The following is a 13,908-nucleotide window of genomic DNA, read 5'->3' on the forward strand; positions in this document are numbered from 1 at the left end:
GCTAGATCTTCTCGGCTGTTGATGCTGATCAAGAATATATATACTTTATAGGAGATGCCTCCTGTAACATACATTTCCTGCCGGCACAAAGTTATAATACCATTCTACCCTATGGGTACACAATAATAACGATAGTAACATATTTATGATTCCAGAAAAGTTGGTTGCGTTCAGATAAAATTTGTTGAAGTTATTAAGGAAACACTTTTGTGTGGGCAAAAACGCCTACTTACTAGGTTTTCTAGTTGCTTTGGCCGACAATCTGGTATATTTTGCCGTCTATGGTATATTTTGAATGCGACACTATATCGATATACCAAATATACCATTTTGAATACTTTTAGTATTTTCGGTATATTTTGAAAATAATACCGTAATATTTTGCTTTTATTCAAAATGGGTAGCTGGTATCCCACAGTCGAGCACACTCCAATGTAGCTTTTTGACTTGTTTTTTATATATATAATATTTTATTCAGACACTATAATATAATTTAATATATTATTTAACAAGTAAGAAAGCTACAGTCGAGTGGACTCGACTGTGAGATACCCGCTACCCATTTTGAATAAAAGCAATATATTTTGCGGTATTATTCTCAAAATATACCAAATATACTGCAAAAATACTAAAAATATGCCGAATGGTATATGTGGTATATCGATAAAGTACCGCATTCAAAATATATCATAGACGGCTCAATATACCAGATTGTCAGCCAAAGTAACTAAGACCCCTTGTAAGTAGGCGTTTTTGCCCATACAAAAGTATTTCTTTAATAACTTCGACAATTTTTATCTGATCGCAACCAAATTTTCAGAAATCATAACTACTATAGTTATTATTATATATACCAAAAATTCGCAACTCTAGCTTTAAAATTACGCTTGTTATTCGATTTTTTTGATTTGCGGGGGCGGAAGTGGGCGTGGCACAAATTTGAAACAAACTTGATCTGCGTGCAAACATAACAAATGCTGTCGAAAAAAAATTATAGCTCTATCTCTTATAGTCTCTGAGATCTAGGTGTTCATACGGACAGACGGACAGACACACAGACGGACAGACGGACATGGCTATATCGTCTCGGCTGTTGACGCTGATCAAGAATATATATACTTTATAGGGTCGGAGATGCCTCCTTCTACCTGTTACATACATTTCCTGCCGGCACAAAGTTATAATACCCTTCTAGCGGGTATAATAATATCTCTGAGTCTGAGTCTCAAGACGTTTCCATTGATAAATTAATTTTCAACTTAATTTGTCATTCGTATAAGCTATTCAGATATTGCAACTCAAGCTAAACACAATATTTATACATATGTGGGTTTATTATACTTTCTTTTAATAGATCATTTTACAAAAATCATCCACATTTGTCTTATGAGATTACTCTATTCGCGATTAAGGAAATCGTTGACTGAATTTGTCAGTATATTGGTGAAGTACAATGGACTGTCCTTCTCGATGCATTCATTGCTTGTGGGCGTGGCAATGCCCGCCACACACTGACTGCCATCCATACGCTCCACATGAAGAACGCTGGATGTCGCGGTCAAACACTTTGAGCACTCTTCGCCGTCCTTGTATATGGGTAACGGGCGAAGGCAGAAATGTGACTGATCCGTTGCCAAATCTTCGATTTGACGCGTCACCTTCACATTGTTGCATTCGGTGAGATTAAGGTTTTGCAATTGCATCGTGAATTTTGTGCAGCTTTCGTCTGTAGCAAGTCAATATGATATAAATAGTACATAGATAGATTTACCAATAAAAAAGTCGTACTTTTTTCCGTACTGTATGAGTAACCGGCAGCAAAGAAGTTCGGGTACCCCTTCAGATCATCTGGATGACAGAGTTTCGCTATGCTGACATTTCCCATCAGCTGTGTTGTGTTAAGTGTTGTTCTCAACTTGATGAGCACCAAATCATTTTTGTAACTCGTGAGTTTCTGTGCAGAAATGTGAAAATCAAAAATATCAATATTATATTTAGTTGCACTTAGCAGCTTACCTTAATATCCTTTTTTTATATCTGCCTTATCGTCTACTCTTCCTGCATCTTGGGATCCCAACTTTACTCTGCTGGGTCTAAGTAGCTCCTCTCCCTCCTCTCCAGCGCATTGTTTCGACGCTAGAACATGCGACGAGGACAGTAAAACTCCCGTACAACGGTACACATAATCATCCATTCCCTCGTTTTTGAAGTATCGCATAGTAACCAGATGAGTTCCAGTGAAGCTGCATGAAATTGATCAAATTATGGAATGATTCTCATACTCTTTGATTCATTTTAACTTACCGGAATATTGGTGGACCTGAAGTCGTTCTTTGTGTATCAGTTTTGGGGCAGCAAATCATTTTACCCTTAAATGGACTGTTAAAGCCACAAGACGGCACGTCATTGTAGCCGATATTTCTCTGCATGAGATACTCTTCAATAGTGTTACAATTCTCAGGGTAGCGACACTCGCCCTGTGGAAATTCTCTGTCACCGCCGCAAGTATCAAACTCTAATTGCAATCATGTATATATACATATTTTTATTGATGTATTATTCCATTTAATTGAACGCACCTTTGTGTTTGGGTTCTTCCAATGGTTTTGGCACTGCCATCACCAACGTGAGGGTGAATATAAATGCAAATAAGCGAATGGCAATCATGATGTTTCAGTTGAATGTTCTCAATCTGTATGTGCTGCGCTTGTGGATTGTACGCAACTGAATCTGGATTGCCAATCGACTTTACTGGGCTCTTCTCTACCATATGTTTACATTCTCAACCTTATCGCTAGACTCAAAAACATAAATATACATATATACACTAAGAAAAATAATTTCCGCATATTCCTTTAATAATACGAATTCATTGCAATTAATCAGAAAATTAAAATAGAAGCAAGTACAAAATTTATGTGAGCCCAGAGGAAATAGAAATTTTGCACCATAGACGACGCTGAGTAAGCCGAATGTTGTGACGTTGGTGACGATAAAAATAAATGTCGTTGTTTCAACTATGGATATTTATAATATTTTGCTGATATCGAATGCGAAGTGTTGAAACACTGATTTCAGCGAACCCCTAAAATATATTTCAATCTACATAATTGTAGAATACATTCAAAAACATATTAAAAATATAATTCATTTATCGCTTTGCTGGCGTTTGACATATGCAGACCACATGCCCATAATAACAAAGTTATAAAAGTAGGGCATGACTGTTGAGCTTAATGCGAACACAAACAAGTAAGAAAGTTACAGTCGAGTGTGCTCGACTGTGATATACCCGCTACCCATTTTTAATAAAGGCAAAATATTGCGGTATCATTTTCAAAATATACCAAAATACTAAAAAAATACTAAAAATATACCAAATGGTATGTTTGGTATATCGATGTAGTACACCATTCAAAATATAGCATAGACGACACAATGTGCCAGATTGTCGGCCAAAGCAACTCAGACCCCTAGTAAGTAGGCGTAACCAAATTTTCAGGAATCATAGCTACTATACTAGTTATTGTATAAACAAAAATTCGCAACTCTAGCTTTAAAATTACTCTTGTTAATCAATTTTTTTGATTTGCGGGGGCGGAAGAGGGCGTGGCTAAAATTTGAAACAAACAGACAGACGGACGGACAGACGGACATGGCTATATCGTCTCGGCTGTTGACGCTGATCAAGAATATATATACTTTATAGGGTCGGAGATGCCTCGTTCTACCTGTTACATACATTTCCTGCCGGCACAAAGTTATAATACCCTTCTACCCTATGGGTAGCGGGTATAAAAATCGGACATGCTTTATCGATTACATAGAGCATGTTGTTGTAGGTAACAACAATTTTGCAGTCATCAGCTCTGCACATATGTATGTTTAGTATTTGTCGCGTGGCTTCTCAAACCTGTTAAAGTAGCTGTATACAATATTCTAAATTACCGCTTTTCGTTTACTTTTATTTTATTTCAAAATATAGTTGGTTGCCAATCATAATAAATAATTAATTTATTTAATAAATAACACTTCTTTTCATTTATTATAACAATGTATGTTAGTAGGACTATTACAAATAAATTCAATTTGCACATAAACTTCAAATGCGCCCTAAGAAAAACCTACATATAAAACAAGTAAGAAAGCTGTAGGCGAGTGTGCTCAACTGTGAGATACCCGCAACGTTGTATTTTAAATAAGATCAAAGGAGTGAGGTATTATTCTTAAAATAGACCAAATTAACATAACGCAAAAATACTAAAATATGCCATAGACTATAATTGGTATTTTTATATAATAGTACAATTAAACAAGTAGGAAAGCTACAGTCGAGTGTGCTCGACTGTGAGATACCCGCTATCCATTTTTAATAAAAGAAAAATATTCAAAATATTGCAAAAATATATATATATATTTGGTATATCGATATAGTACCACATTCAAAATATACCATAGACGGCACAATATACCAGATTGTCAGCCACAGCAACTAAGACCCCTTACAAATGTATTTCTTTAATAACTTCCACAGTTTTTATCTGATCGTAACCAAATTTTCAGGAATCATAAATATCGCAGCTCTAGCTTTAAAATTACGCTTGTCATTCGATTTTTTTGATTTTCGGGGCGGAAGTGGGCGTGGCAAAAATTTGAAACAAACTTGATCTGCATGCAAACATAACAAATGCTGTCGAAAAAAAATTATAGCTATATCTCTTATAGTCTCTGAGATCCAGTGTTTCATACGGACAGGCGGACATGGCTTGGTCGTCTCGGCTGTTGACGCTGATCAAGAATATATATACTTTATAGGGTCGGAGATGCCTTCAACCTATTTAAGTAAAAGTAAAAATGCAACTCCCACAATTTTTTGTCCGATCGCATCAGAATTTTCAGGAATCACAAATACTGCAGTTATTATTGTATGTACCGAAATTCGCGACTCTAGATTCTACGCTTTTTATTCGATTTAGGTGGAAGTGGGCATAGCAATGCTTGAAACTAATGCTGTCGTAAAAAATGTATAAGTCTATCTCTTACAGTCTTTGAGATCTAGGTGTTCATACAGACAGACGGACATGGGTATATCGTCACGGCTGTTGACGTTGATCAAGAATATATATGTCTTTATCGGTTCGGAAATGACAAATGTGTCCTAGTTTTCTCATAATACAAACGTACAAAGTTCTTTATCATCACTCAGCACATCAGCACATATACAGACACATATATGCACACAATCTGGACAATCTTTATGAAGCTCTCCTGCTTGACCACGCCTACTTAGCCCATCCGCCTACTCTAATTTCTTGGTCCGCTGCCTTGTCAAACACACACTCACAATATGACCGACATACTGACAAATTTTTGGCAATAACTTTTTCAGTGACATGCTTAAATCAACTAACAGCAGCTTCCTCTGCAATGTCTTCGATTTCTGCACAACTGTTTAGTAATATTCACAACTGTTTAACAACAGTTGATTAAAAGAAGCAAAAAATCTTCATGAAGCTACCCTGACCGATCACGCTCACTTAGCCCATCTGCCTTCATTAATATCTCAGCCCGCCGCCTAGTCAAACACACATAAATGCATTTGGCACACATACACACACATTTTTGGCATTAACTTTTTCACCATTTTCGTTTACCAGGCAACACGTTGAGGATCTGCACAATTGTTGCGCATTACTTGGTTTGAGCCACACACATAGCAATCTTTATGAAGCTCCCCTGTCTGACCACGCCCACTTATCCCACACACAGTGTACACATTCACACATATTTTTCAATAAATATATTACCAGAAGTTTACTCACCCAACATGTTGCAACTCTTAACAACTGTTTAGCAACGGTTGACGAAAGGCAAGCTTGCAAATCTTTATGAAGTTACTTTGCCTTTCAATCAATTCGTTATTTTGTTTCATCAATAGATGACTTAATAATTATATTGCTTAGCATTTAGTTTTAAGCCCACTTTTGCTTTCTTTCTGCCTAATTTTTTGTAACCATTTTTGTAGCTATATCATATCTAAACATATTTTAGGTTTATATATAACTTTCGTGTCTGTTTTTTTGGTTGGCTCTAGATTTCTATCCATTTTAATTAAACTAGCTTCCCTTGCACTTAATCTATCTTATTCTATCATTGTTTTCGTTGCCTTTCATTCACTTTATTTGTCCATCGTCTTCCGAAAGGCGAGAGAATACGCCACACATTTAGGTATATTTTTGGCATCGACTTTTTCCCTTGAATCGATTAAAAGATGATTACCATCAACTCATCTTATCTTACTTTTTATAAAGGTAAAAATCGATAGGTTTCAATTTTTTCAACTGAAGAAATTACAAAAAAAACAAGTTTTGCGCTTTTCACAAAAACAATATATTTAAACTATCTCTTTACGTTCTTTACTAGTACGTTTTATGTGCTTAAGTTTTTTGAGCTCAAACTCTTAAGACATATAAACTCACAATTTGATCATGAATACTACTTAAAGTGGTTTATATACTACATACGAGTAAGCTTAAGGTTTTCATTAAATATGAGTACTTAATTATTTTATGTATTTATTGTGTACTCATAGTTTCATTTCCGTTTCCTTTGTGCTTGTGAGCAGACATTTCATATTAATCTGCCCAAAATCGAAATCGTAAACACAGCGAAATGATTCAAATCATTTGATTAACTTTTGAGTGTTGTCAAGTTTCGAAAGTTATGATAGCAAAATCGCAGAGCTGCTCAACGGATTAGAATGCGATGGCCAGCTATTGATGTCTCATTCCGCGAAATGTAGCTAAAGACTAATTCTGGACAGCAGCTATCGTTGTTTTCAGTAAATTGCTTGTGGGGGTCTTTGGACTGGTGGTAGTAGTAGTATTAATCAGTTAGTTGTCAACGCCTAGTTGCTACTGACACGCGCCACCTTATCGATGGTATTAGATCATATGATAGATTGAGGGCAGTTCGTGTAACTCTCATCGACATAGTTATTCACCAGCAATTTATCACCTAAGAATCGCAAAGCAAATTTTGAAATGTTCATATATTTCCTGGAGACACATACTTACTTACATACTACCATACGAATAAATTGATATTTGTGCATCATATTTTGTTGGTTTATTTTTTAACTTTTATTTGGCGCATTTTTTTTTCAATATTTTTTTTCAATAGGTAGTTGGTATTGAAATTTGATAAACATGATTTTTAACAAATTATAAAATGTTTAATACATAAAAAAATTTTATTGAAAAAATTGTTCAGCGAAAGTTGATATTTGTGCAAAATTGAAAAAACGCATAATATTAAGGAACTAAGTAACAAAATGACTTGAGATTATTATTTTAATATGGTATTGAATCTCCGTTTTCTTGTACGACCAATTCTAAACGTTGGGGCATTGAGTTTACCAAGATTTGGAGCGTGTTTGTGTCGATGGCATCCCATTCTTTAACAATGGCTTCCTTCAAGCCCTTCAATGACTCAAAGTGTCTTCCACCCTTGTAAACTTTTGCTAACAGGATGCTCCAAAGGTTCTCAATTGGGTTTAAGTCCGGACTTATTGCTGGTCACTGAAATAGGGGTATATTTTTCGATTCCAGGAACGACATCGTATACCTCGCAGCGTGTATAGGAGCGTTATCCTGTTGAAATATCCAGTCCTCGCCATGCAACTCTTCTGCAAATAGTATAAGTTCACTTTCTAGGAGATCCGTATACATTTGCGCATTTATCCGTCCAGGTACAAAGCATATAGGAGACTTTCTTTTAACACTAAAAGCGACCCAAACCATAAGTGAGCCACCACCGTTTTTTCGTTTATGGCAAGTCTGTCTTAGATGTCTAGGATCCCTCAATACTTTTGGTTACCGTCTGGGCCGTCCAAATAAACTTTTTCTCATCGCTAAAATCACTTTTTCAAATTTATTTTCCCAAAACTTATACTTTTCGTAAAATGCAAGCCTGGCCTTCTTATGTCTTGGTAAGAGCTTTGGTTTGTGCACCTTTGCATCATTCTGCAAGTTCAAATCTTTTTTTGCAAATCTGTTGCACTCTTTGTCTGCTTATTGGCAACTGCAACTCCGCTTTTATTTGTGCACAACTCATTGTATTAGCTGTTGCCAAGGCTCGAATGTGCCGTTTAGTGCGCGCGTCTATTTTCGAAACGGCTTTCTTGCGGTTCGTTTGCGCATATTTCTCTGGGGCTTTTAAATAATTTCCAATTGTATTGCGATGCCTATTAATTCTTTTGGCAATTTCGTCAACTTTAACGCCAAACTCAGCCATTGTTTTAATTTGAGTCTTCTCTTTTTCACTTAATTCGAGTGCACGCGGCATTTTTAATCAATAATGTTAGAAATCTCGCGAAAAAGATCAAAAATGGCAACAATATAAACTATGTACATTAAGAAATGAACAATTTCTTAAAATAAGCCACTTTTTTGCTGGAGGTCAGTTGACGTGTCGAGCTCAAAATCTAAATGCAGAACTTTGCACAAATATCAACTTTCTACTAAACGCATGACTTTGTCTTCTTCTAAATGCTAACGGGACCATAGATTAAAAGCAGATAAGAAATAAATGCATAGAAACACATGTCAAAACATACGAGAAAAAATGTGTATACTCGAAAGATTAATATAGTTATTCGAATAACCGTTACATCAAAAATAAGATTTGCACAAATATCAATTTTACTGAGGTACAAATTGCGTTATAAATGCAAACACAAATGAACTTACTTGATAGATATTTCGAAATATATAAAAAACAAATTTTGCATTTTTAATATATAATAAAATATGAATGAAAAAGAAATATTAAGAATTAAATTATAAAAACAATTATGTTTTTATTGTGAATATCAACTTTTGACTTCTTAAGTTGGCGTTTCAATATTTTGTTGCTGTTCTTATCTTCTTTATTATTATTATTTTATCATCCACATTCGTCTTATGTAATTACTCTATTCTATAATGACGCCATTAAAGAAATCGTTGACTGAATTTGTCAGGATATTGGTGAAGTACAATGGACTGTCCTCCTCGATGCATTCATTGTTTGTGGGCGTGGCAATGCCCGCCACACACTGACTACCATTCGTACGCTGCACATGAAGAACGCTGGATGTCGCGGTCAAACACTTTGAGCACTCTTCGCCCTCCTTGTATATGGGTAACGGGCGAAGGCAGAAATGTGACTGATCCGTTGCCAAATCTTCGATTTGACGCGTCACCTTCACATTGTTGCATTCGGTGAGATTAAGGTTTTGCAATTGCATCGTGAATTTGGTGCAGCTTTCGTCTGTAGCAAGTCAATATGATATAAATAGTACATAGATAGATTTACCAATAAAAAGTCGTACTTTCTTCCGTATTGTATGAGTAACCGGCAGCAAAGAAGTTCGGGTGACCCTTCAGATCATCTGGATGACAGAGTTTCGCTATGCTGACATTTCCCATCAGCTGTGCTGTGTTAAGTGTCGTTCTCAACTTGATGAGCACCAAATCATTTTTGTAACTCGTGAGTTTCTGTGCAAAAATGTGAAAATCAAAAATATCAATATTATATTTAGTTGCACTTAGCAGCTTACCTTAATATCCTTTTTTATATCTGCTTTATCGTCTACTCTTCTTGCATCTTGGGATCCCAACTTTACTCTGCTGGGTCTAACTAGCTCCTCTCCCTCCTCTCCAGCGCATTGTTTCGACGCTAGAACATGCGACGAGGACAGTAAAACACCCGTACAACGGTACACATAATCATCCATTCCCTCGTTTTTGAAGTATCGCATAGTAACCAGATGAGTTCCAGTGAAGCTGCATGAAATTGATCAAATTATGGAATGATTCTCATACTCTTTGATTCATTTTAACTTACCGGAATATTGGTGGACCTGAAGTCGTTCTTTGTGTATCAGTTTTGGGGCAGCAAATCATTTTACCCTTAAACGGACTGTTAAAGCCACAAGAAGGCACGTCATTGTAGCCGATATTTCTCTGCATGAGATACTCTTCAATAGTGTTACAATTCTCAGGGTAGCGACACTCGCCCTGTGGAAATTCTCTGTCACCGCCGCAAGTATCAAACTCTAATTGCAATCATTTATATATATGTACATATTTTTATTGATGTATTATTCCATTTAATTGAACGCACCTTTGTGTTTGGGTTCTTCCAATGGTTTTGGCACTGCCATCACCAACGTGAGGGTGAATATAAATGCAAATAAGCGAATGGCAATCATGATGTTTCAGTTGAATGTTCTCAACGCAACTGAATCTGGATTTCCACTCGACTTTACTGCGCTCTTCTCTACCACATGTTTACATTCTCAGCCTTATCGATAAACTCATATACATAAATATAAATATATATACACTAAGAAAAATAAGTTTTAAAATTAATAGTAACAATGTTTAATCAACACATAACCAAAATTGAGCCCAGAAAAAATTCTTCTTCTTCATTTCATATTCCTTTTTATACCCGCTACCCACAGGGTAGAAGGGTATTATAACTTTGTGCCGGCAGGAAATGTATGTAACAGGTAGAAGGAGGCATCTCCGACCCTATAAAGTATATATATTCTTGATCAGCGTCAACAGCCGAGACGATCTAGCCATGTCCGTCTGTCCGTCTGTGTGTCTGTCCGTCTGTGTGTCCGTCCGTCTGTCCGTATGAACACCTAGATCTCAGAGACTATAAGAGATAGAGCTATAATTTTGTTTCGACAGCATTTGTTATGTTTGCACGCAGATCAAGTTTGTTTCAAATTTTTGCCACGCCCACTTCCGCCCCCGCAAATCAAAAAAATCGAATAACACGCGTAATTTTAAAGCTAGAGTTGCGAATTTTGGTATATATAATAATAACTATAGTAGTTATGATTTCTGAAAATGTTGTTGCGATCAGATAAAAATTGTCGAAGTTATTAAAGAAATACTTTTGTATGGGCAAAAACGCCTACTTACAAGGGGTCTTAGTTACTTTGGCTGACAATCTGGTATATTTTGAATGCGGTACTTTATCGATATACCACATATACCATTCGGTATATTTTTAGTATTTTTGCAGTATATTTGGTATATTTTGAGAATAATACCGCAAAATATATTGCTTTTATTCAAAATGGGTAGCGGGTATCTCACAGTCGAGTACACTCGACTGTAGCTTTCTTACTTGTTTGTTTTTAGATTGACTATTAGATAGACTATAATTGAACTCAAAGAAGCTGCAACCGATGAACAATTTTTAGATTTAAATTTAAGAAAATTCTTATTTTAAGATGTTTTTATTTTAATTATAAAAATCGATTACAAAACAAGATTATTAATCGGCATTTTAAAACCTTGTTTCAAGAACTTTTTAAAAAATTAAAATATAAATATTTACAATCTTAGGATTAGTGTTTTAGCTTTTAGAGCGTAAATTTTCTCTTGTGTATATACATATATGTTATGTATTGCACTTTTAATCTCTGGAAGTGTCAAATTAAAAAAAAAAATTCTGAGCTGTAATCGTTTGCGAAATTCCCGCATATTTCTTTAATAATCCGAATTCATTGCAATTAATCAGAAAATTGAAATAGAAGCAAGTACAAAATTTATGTGAGCCCAGAGGAAGTAGAAATTTTGCACCATAGACGATGCTGAGTAAGCCAAATGTTGTGACGTTGGTGACGATAAAATAAATGTCGTTGTTTCAACTATGGACGGCGAAGGCGTGTATATAATAGTTTGCAGATATCGAATGCGAAGTGTTGAAACACCGATTTTAGCGAAACCCTAAAAAATATTTTAATCTACATAATTGTAGAATATATTCAAAAACATATTAAAAGTAGAATTAATTTATGGCTGGCGTTTGACATATGAATTAAATTTTTAGTTGATTTACTTTTTAAAAAGATGTGTTATTGTCGGTTTGAAGGTTTTTATACCCGCTTCTCATAGGCTAGAAGGGTATTATAATTTTGTTCCGGCAGGAAATGTATGTAACAGGTAGAAAGAGGCATCTCCTATAAAGTATATATATTCTTGATCAGCATCAACAGCCGAGAAGATTTAGCCATGTCTGTCTGTCCGTCTGTTCGTATGAACACCTAGATTTCAGAGACTATAAGAGATAGAGCTATCATTTTTTTCTCGACAGCATTTCTTATGCTTGCACGTAGATAAAGTTTGTTTCAAATTTTTGCCACGCCCACTTCCGCCCCCGCAAATCAAAAAAAATCGAATAACAAACGTAATTTTAAAGCTAGAGCTGCGACTTTTGGTGTGTATAATAATTACTATAGTAGTTACGATTTGGTTGCGATCAGATAAAAATTGTCGAAGTTACTTAAAGAAACACTTTTGTATCGGCAAATACGCCCACTTACTAGGGGTCCAAGTTGCTTTGAATGACAATCTAGTATATTTTGCCGTCTATGGTATGTTTTGAATGAGGTACTATATCGATATACCAAATATATCATTTGGTATATTTTAGTATTTTTGCAGTATATTCGGTATATATATATTTTGAGAAAAATACCGCAAAATATATCTATTTTATTCAAAATGGGTAGCGGGTATCTCACAGTCGAGTACACTCGACTGTAACTTTCTTACTTGTTTTAAAGCTAGAGCTGCGAATTTTGGTCTGCCATTGTTTTATCAATAGCGTTAATATTAATTTTAATTATAGCTAACCTTTAAATAAATGAATAAAAATTGTGGAAGTCATTAAAGAAACACTTTTTACTGTGCAACTGTCTCGGATTTCGTCTGGATGGTGCATCGACCTGATTGCAGGTGAGCATTGGTTGAATTTCTGTGCGTGTAGAACCGCTGACGTTGAGTTGAAATGTGGAAACGGGCCGGGAGTTTGTCCGAGAGTCACGTTGGTTGTTAACTCTTCCCCCTTTAAGACGGGATCGTCCTCGAATGTGTGTTGACCTTGTACTAGGTGGCTTGATTTCATCACTGAGGTTGTACTTCTGGACTTCGAGTACTTTACGATTACCATTGCGGCCGCCTCTATCAAAATTATCAGCGGAAAGTTTGTTGCTGCTAGAATTGTGTTACCATTGTTGATGAGGTTAATCTTCTGGGTATTGTTTATATTCAGTTCCTTCATCTATAATGTTAGCTTCTGTTATAAGATGAAGTAAAGGAAGGTTCAGTGCTTATTATCTCATTGGCCACAAAAAAAGTTTCGTCATTGCGGATTTTGTTTCAATTCTCTTTGCTAGTTAATTCCATTTGAGGCTATTTTGATATTAGCAAATTCAAGCATTTCTTCGAAGTTGACAAAATGTAATTTTTTATTTTTTAGAATTTAGAAGTTCTATTGCCACTAGTTCATGTTTAGTTAAAATAACTGAATTAACGATATCGGGCTTAGCCCAACTAATTGAATGAACAATATTTCTGATTTCTTCTTTGAATAATTGCATTTCGTACTTTAGTATGGTTTTTTTTCCATTTTTCTTCTTTGCTTTCTTAAGTGAATTTCACTATTGCATTCGTGATTTCAGTAAGCTCGTTTATTCTTTGACTTGTGATTATATTTATAACGACTTGACGATTATTGTTTTCCAGCTGTTCATTAATTTTCTTGATTATTACTTCCTAATCTTGGTGATCTGGAGTCAGGTACTTCAATTTTAACCATTTGCATGCGAACCATTTAGACAGATCGCTTTTCATTTGTGCTAATTCATAATTACGAAACGGATAGATCGGATTCGTATTTGATATATTTTCAATGGATTCCCCCTAGCATTTTCAAAGTAGTCTTATAAGCTTCTAAATCTATGACATGGATAATCTTAAAGGTGCTATTTTGTTCTGCGGCGAGTCCCATGTTGATGGAAACCATTTGGGAGTTTGCATAATCCAAAACAATGACTTC

The 13,908-nt window shown here is 35.4% G+C and overlaps 1 protein-coding gene across 3 annotated transcripts; it reads right to left on the reverse strand.

Annotated features, from left to right (window-relative positions):
- Window positions 1–1,332: 1,332 nt before the first annotated feature.
- On the reverse strand, window positions 1,333–10,294 carry LOC132796647 (uncharacterized). Of its 3 annotated transcripts, none has more exons than XM_060807893.1 (5): window positions 10,168–10,294; window positions 9,889–10,099; window positions 9,602–9,827; window positions 1,789–1,954; window positions 1,333–1,726 (listed from the first exon to the last, which is right to left on the reverse strand). In XM_060807893.1, exons 1-5 carry the CDS (start codon window positions 10,253–10,255, stop codon window positions 1,398–1,400), a joined length of 1,020 nt encoding a protein of 339 aa, XP_060663876.1. In that variant the 5' UTR covers window positions 10,256–10,294; the 3' UTR covers window positions 1,333–1,397. The 3 variants fall into 3 exon arrangements, with proteins under 3 accessions (XP_060663876.1, XP_060663878.1, XP_060663875.1); XM_060807892.1 differs by lacking the exons at window positions 1,333–1,726; window positions 1,789–1,954 and adding exons at window positions 8,875–9,312; window positions 9,374–9,539 and having other exon boundaries at window positions 10,168–10,292; XM_060807895.1 differs by lacking the exons at window positions 1,333–1,726; window positions 9,602–9,827; window positions 9,889–10,099; window positions 10,168–10,294 and adding exons at window positions 2,017–2,243; window positions 2,305–2,515; window positions 2,580–2,714 and having other exon boundaries at window positions 1,865–1,954.
- Between the last annotated feature and the right edge of the window lie 3,614 nt (window positions 10,295–13,908).

This window comes from Drosophila nasuta, chromosome X, assembly GCF_023558535.2.
Source record: "Drosophila nasuta strain 15112-1781.00 chromosome X, ASM2355853v1, whole genome shotgun sequence".
Classification (NCBI taxonomy): domain Eukaryota; kingdom Metazoa; phylum Arthropoda; class Insecta; order Diptera; family Drosophilidae; genus Drosophila; species Drosophila nasuta.